The following is a 6,971-nucleotide window of genomic DNA, read 5'->3' on the forward strand; positions in this document are numbered from 1 at the left end:
GTATAGAACATCAAATAGAGTTTGTTCTAGGAGCTAGTCTACCAAATAGACCAGCTTATGGAACTAATCATGATGATACTAAGGAGATAGAATCTCAATTTCGGGAATTGTTGGAAAAGGGCTGGGTTCGCAAGAGTCTAAGTCCTTGTGTTGTATCTATTTTGTTGGTGCCAAAGAAAGATGGCAAATGGAGAATGTGTTATGATTGTAGAACCATCACTAATGTCATCATCAAATATAGGCATCCAATTCTTAGACTTGATAATATGCTTGATGAATTGCATGGGTCCATTACATTTTTCAAAATTGATCTTAAAAGTGGATATCACCAAATAAGAATCAAAGAGGGTGATGAATTGAAAACTACTTTTAAGACCAAATTTGGACTATATGAGTGGTTAGTGAAACCTTTTGGAATCACTAATGTACCTAGCACTTTCATGAGGCTTATGCATCATGTCCTTAAGAATTGCATAGGTAAATATGTAGTAGTTTATTTTGAGTATATTCTAAGAAATCACCAACAAGTGAAGGTCGAGTTATCTATAGGCATCTACAGAGATAAAATTTTATGTGATGTAGTGCCTAAAGAAACTTGTCATGTCTTATTGAAACGACTTCTTTAAAACTCCATGCTCAATGGTCTTACCAATGATACTACCTTCACACATAAAAACAATATTTTTCATGAAGGAGAACTCATGGGTCAATTTGGAGTTGATAAAACTCTAGAGATTTTAAAAGGAAAATTCTTTTGGCCACCCATGAGGAAAGATGTTCAAAGACATTACCATAGATGCATTTCTTGTTTAAAAACTAACTCTAAGGCAATGTCTCATGAACTCTATGATCCTTCACCTTTTGCAAGTGCTCCATGGGAAAACATAAGCATAGATTTTATATTAGAACTTCCTCGGACAACAAAAGGTTTTGATTCCATTTTTATAGTTGTGGATAGGCTCTTCTTTAGTGAAGTGGTAAGACTTCATGGTTTATCTCCAAGCATAGTTTTAGATAGAGATCCAAAATTTGAAGACCATTTTTTTAGGATTCTTTTGGAAAAACTTGGAACTAAGTTGAAATTTTCAATTTCTTATCATCCTCAAACGAATGGTCAAAATGAAGTTGAAAATATAGCTCTTTATACTATACCTAGGGTAAGCATGAGAGTCAACCACAAATCTAGGGATGAGTATCTTTCCCATATTGAGTCTGAATACAATAGGGTAGTTCATAAAACTACTAATATTTCTCCATTTGAGGATGTATATGTTAGAATGTATGGCCTTAAACGAGAAGGGGGGTGAATTGTTTAAGGGGAGTTTTCGAAAACTTTTTAAGCTAGAATGAAATTATTTGCAAGAAACCAGATTAGGAATTCAGTTAGCCAAGAAACAAAGCTCAAAACAGCAAAGCACCAGAAAAACAATTGATTGGGAGGATTTAGCATGGAAGGTGTGAGCTAAACATGGAAAGCATGACTCCACATGGCACCTTCTCATTGGAGAGTTTTATTTTGAATTTTAAATTTTGGCTCCAAAATGTTCAACCCTCTCTCCTATAAATTGAGGTGCTTGGCTCTCATTTTGTAAGATTAATCAATGAGTGAATTGCTGCCAAATTTGTGCCAATTACACTCTTGTCTCCTACCCTCCCTAGGATAGACGTTTGATCTTCAATTTTCCCCTAGACCGAGTGATTAGGCCTCACCTATCACTCTTCATACCTATCCTTCTCCTACAAGGAATCCACAAGCTCTAAGTGAGCTCCTTATCCACTACAATCCATGAAGCTTCCACCAATCCACCAAAGAAATCTCAACGGATGAAGGCACTCTTCCATCATTTTGAATTTGAATTTGAAATAATAATAATACAAATAAAATAATTATAACCATGTTAATAAAATAATTATAATTCATTCGCAAAATCAGTTACTAATTTGTAGTGATATATTTGTATTTAGTAACCAATTTGATATTGGTCGCTGAATCAATGTAAATTAACGACGAAACGAAATTCAATCGCTAATTTGTAGTGATTTAGCGATGAAAATCATATCGATCACTATTTGTAGTCATATGTTTGTATTTAACTATCAATTTGATTTCAATCGCTAAATCAATGCAAATTAACAACAAAGTTTAAATTTGATCACATATTTATAGTGATTTAGCGACGAAAATCATATTGATTGTTAATTTGTAGTGATATGTTTGTGTTTAACAACTTGAGGGACTAGAGTAATAAACCAACTTGAGAGACTATGTAGTGATAGGTAGAAATTTGACTTATCTTAAACAAGACTTAATCTCAAGTCTTGAAAGGGTGTGTAGTAATAAGTAAGATTCCACTACAAAATAAAATGGATTTGCCAATAAAAGAAATTCGTAGGTAACAACAAAAATCTTTAGGTAAATCACCGTAACCCACAGAAAAAATTTGTAAGTAATATAGATGTAGGTAATTTATCTACAAGTGATGAGTTTGTGGGTAACAGCAATCCGTAGGTAATACCTACTAACAACAATCTGCAGATAACACCCACCGACAATAGTATGTAGGTAATATCCACTGACAATAGTCTGTAGGTAATATCCACCGACAATAGTCTGTAGGTAATACCCATTACCAATAGTCTATAGGTAATACCCATTAACAACAGTTTGTAGATAGTACCCACCAACTTCAGTTTGTATGTAATACTCATCAACTACAGTCCGTAAATAACATATATGCACACATTACCCACCAACTATTTTTCATGCGTAAATCTGTAGGTAATCTTGCATGCAATTAATGTTCATTCAACATTAAATAATGAATATTAGATGATTTACATCTTTATAATCAACATTCCAACACATGAAGTAATCTAACATATCTAAATTGAACAATCTATTATCAATGTGTATTGAACCTATAAATTCTACAACAATCAAGCATCTTTTAATACCCCTAACATAAAATAAAATCCACATAACATATAATTGAAGTATCATCATATAAAGTAAGTCAAATATAACATAATCCAAAAATCAAGTTAACTTGAAATATCTATAAAAATTCAAACAAACTTGAAACATAATTGAAGATATCAATAATTCAAAAGTCAAGTCAACATGAAAAATAAACTGCAATTTAAACTAACTAGAAACATAAAGCTCCTAATAATTTGCATAATCGTTATCTTATTGTCCGAATTGTCCATGCTCATTTTCTTGTTGGTTAGGAGGTTGTTGTTGCAGTTGTACTTCTTTAAATTGTTGTTCAAATGCACTTCGTTCATCAAGATGCAACCTCTGATCTCTGATTTGACTTGAGTAAATGATGACACATTTCATGAAGGTCTTCTTGAATCATGTAAGAAAATGGTGCGGAAGCTATGGAGGTGTGTGTGCAAGATCCTCCTAAGAGTGATGTTGATCTTGAAGGTGCATGATAGGTATGAACATTGGGAGGTTCGGCCAGCCCAAGGAAAGGTGAAAGATGTGAAGTTTAGAGCCTAGAGTTCTAGGGAGAAGCAAAGCTTGGCACAAAATGGCAGCATAACTTTACTCACAATAAACTTGAAAATACAAGGTGTAGGCTCCTCTTTTTATAGGCTAAAGAGGACCATAATGCAACCCTAATGCTAATCAAAATGAAATGCAAATTTACATCACATGGAGCACATGGCCATGTGGAGAATCCTTCTAGAAAGTGACCAAATCTTTAGCAAATCTAGGTCAAGTCTCATGGAATCAAGTTTATGCTATTTACACCACAACTAATACTAAGCTACCCCTAATGGGCCTTCATGTAGCATAAACAAATCTGCATGGATTCACTTGGCCATGAGCTTAGCAATTTGGTCCTAGACGCTCCTTTCATTGGCCTAGACGCTCTCCACCTTGAGCTAGACGCTCCTCCCCTTTGGCCTAGACGCTCCTCCCTTAGCCCTAGACGCTCTTGGTTTGGCTTTGGATGCTCATGTCTTGGCTTTTGTCTTTCTTTTGAGGTTGTGCTTGGCCCTCTTCCATCAGTAAATCTACTTTGAAGTTATTCCTCTTATTCATAATGTCCCATTTTAATTCCATGGATCTTTGAACAATTAGTACCATTAACTATTCATTTACTATTGTTTGGCTCATCATCCATGATGTTGGAGTTACTTTTTCTCTAGTTGATTGATTAATTGTTGTAACTTCCTCAAATACTTGTTTGTGGGATGATCTAGTATCATCCCTCTTGAAAATCTCAGTTTTCCATACAATTGTGTAGGCGTTTTATACAAGACATGTTTGTCATCAACATTGTTATAGTCTAAATTTGAATTTTCTGATGAAGGGACAATATGCAGGATCTTGCCTGGTGGATAAAGATGACGTCTTCTTGATGTTGTGACTGGACCAACTCTTTCTTCTGTGATATTTTTTCCATCAGCCTGAATGTTAGGGATGTTAACATGTTTTTCCAGTTTAAGCTTTCCCACTTGATTCAACAATTGATCTTCATTTTCATTATCGTCATCTGAGTCATCATTGTCAGATCCTTCACTCGAAGAATCATATTCATCATCATCAATAGATTCTATGAGTAATTGTTCTTCACTTAAAAGAGGTTCAAAACTTGTCTCAGATAATTTAGAAGCTCCAACCAAATTATCTGACAATGTGTGAATATTATCACGTTGGAAGGATGATATCAAGGAGTGTTTATGCTTCTTCACAACCTTTAGCCATAGATATGGAACAATATTGTATAAGATAATTAATAGATGACATAATGAGTTATGAAAAAGGGAGACATGTTTAATTATAAAAACTCTCCAGCAAATCCTAGTTGTTAAGACAATTGAATCAGTTATTTGTAAACTCTTAGTGTCTAGCAAATAACTAATATATAGGAGACTAGATACCTATAGAAGAGCACTGCGATTTTAATATCAAATATATCATAAGAAGAGAGCTTAAAGTTACCTCGGTGCAACTCTTTACTGCATGTCCTGCAATTGCTTTCGCAAAAGATAAATGAGTTCCAACTGCGCTTACGATGTTTTTATCCTTAGTCTGGCCCTGTAAATTATCAATACCTAATCATGAAAGCTTACTTGTGCAAAGAGTGAAACATTTTCTAAGACATATCATCATGAGAAATTAACCTTTAATAAAACAAATAAATATTTGGCTAAAATATTTTAGGCTGTTACCTCAGAAATGAAATCATGGACAGAAGAAGCTGACAATGTAGGCACTATGTCAGAACCATTTACTATAGAAGTGATAAAGGATTTTCCGAATTCAGCTAACTCCAACGTCATGCAGGCAGCTGCAAAAAATTACAATTATGAAACAATTAACATCTGGTTAATACTAAAGATCATGTAATAAAAATCCTATTGAATTAGTGTTCATTAAAGAAGTTTGTATACCTGGACCAAATGTGACACAAGTTGTTGAAGAAAACTGTTGGATTTCTCTAAGCTTATAAGTCAACAGTGCAGCAGTTCCACCACCTAGGGAGTGCCCAACGATCTATATGAAATATTATTATCATTATTATTATAGAAAACCAAAATCCATAGTTTTAATTAACAAAACATGCTAAGTAACATTAATAAGTACCTTGATTTTGAAGTGGGGGTATTGATGATGAGCTTCAAGTAGTACAGGAATGCAGCGTTTTCTAATCCAATCAGCTGCAGCAATCATACCACGGTGTGCATATCCAGAAACTATGTTGTGCCTCTCATGACCACTCCAAATGAAGTGACCGAAAGAGACTGGAGCACAGAGTGCATCTGTGAAAGTGTCTTTTATGCTACGCGTTCCACGGATGAACACAAGCAAACTTTTTGATTCTCTATCACGTATAACCGTGAAAGCGGGCTTCAGAATCTGACATGCAAACTTCATTTTTAGTTCAAATGGCCGAATACAAATTCATCAACAAAATTAATACTAATTAATTAACGTACCCTAGCTGTTCTCTTCCTATAGAGGATATCCTCCTCCTCGAATCCCGCAGCAAATAGAAACGTAAGAGAACGTTTGCAGCAGCTGAAAAACTTGGCACACGTCAACATTCTCTTCAACTCATATAACTCCTTTAAGATTTGGGAGCCTTTCAGTTCTACACAATCACTTCTTTCACGGCATTCACTTCCAATAGTTTTCTTACCCTACATATTGATAAGTAAAAGCTCTTTGAACATGAACAAACTTTTTAAAGAACCCCAACATAAATGGATAGATATAAGAACTAGGAAACCACCTTGTCCAACACAGCGTGAGCGATGGCTCTGGGCAAGTTGAACATGTGCCTTCTCTCGGTGTAACAGAGCAACATTATCGCATCTGCCAACATGATGATTACCTCCATCAAATTTTTGGGCGCTGCAAGTTCCCTTCGTTCAACCCTCACACCATTATTTCTATTGCTCGCCGACATTATTTGCGAACAAGAAGGAAGCACAGAAAAATGAAGCAAGAAGAGTTAAAGAAGATAGTTGAATATATGGTTGGCGTTGGTGTGTGTCTGAAATGCCAAGGAGAGTGTGACCTTATATAGGATGTGATGCAAGTGGCTTTATTTCTCTGGGTTGAATTAAGTATGAGTAAGAGTTGCAAGTTGTATAGAAATATAAATAAGAATGAACCACGACTTATCTTAAGATTTTGGATTTTTGGATTTAAATATGACAACTGTGATACTCTTAGTTGTTTTTATATTTGTTATCAGTAATACATAAAGTCAATCCAATTGAAAACTGTTAAAATCTGGTTTTAGATTTTAAAAGTTTCCAAGATTTAAGTATGTCAACGATACTGTGCCCACCCTTACTCTAGTGTTGTTTTTATATCTGTTATCAGTAACACAAGTGGTACAAAATATAAGTCATATTCAAAAGTGTTCTTTTATGTCTCTTCATTTGGTGCTTCAAAGCTGTTGCCAAGGGCAACGAACTGACAAAGGTACATGTTTTTTAAG

At 34.7% G+C, this 6,971-nt stretch overlaps 1 protein-coding gene across 1 annotated transcript; it reads right to left on the reverse strand.

Moving 5' to 3' along the window:
• Positions 1-4,011: 4,011 nt before the first annotated feature.
• Positions 4,012-6,520, reverse strand: LOC137811219 (uncharacterized). Its single transcript, XM_068612865.2, has 7 exons — positions 6,255-6,520; positions 5,959-6,162; positions 5,606-5,878; positions 5,413-5,515; positions 5,191-5,309; positions 4,961-5,056; positions 4,012-4,713 (listed from the first exon to the last, which is right to left on the reverse strand). Exons 1-7 carry the CDS (start codon positions 6,429-6,431, stop codon positions 4,150-4,152), a joined length of 1,536 nt encoding a protein of 511 aa, XP_068468966.1. The 5' UTR covers positions 6,432-6,520; the 3' UTR covers positions 4,012-4,149.
• Positions 6,521-6,971: the final 451 nt, after the last annotated feature.

The sequence above is a fragment of the Phaseolus vulgaris genome, chromosome 2 (assembly GCF_051622355.1).
Source record: "Phaseolus vulgaris cultivar YP4 chromosome 2, ASM5162235v1, whole genome shotgun sequence".
Lineage (NCBI taxonomy): Eukaryota > Viridiplantae > Streptophyta > Magnoliopsida > Fabales > Fabaceae > Phaseolus > Phaseolus vulgaris.

Coding starts and splice junctions, on each gene's coding strand:
- LOC137811219 (XM_068612865.2), bottom strand. CDS start 6,431: ATGTCGGCGAGCAATAGAAATAATGGTGTGAGGGTTGAACGAAGGGAA. Junction 5,516..5,605: donor ACCCCCACTTCAAAATCAAG/GTACTTATTAAT, acceptor TATTTCATATAG/ATCGTTGGGCACTCCCTAGG. Junction 4,714..4,960: donor CAGTAAAGAGTTGCACCGAG/GTAACTTTAAGC, acceptor CTATGGCTAAAG/GTTGTGAAGAAGCATAAACA.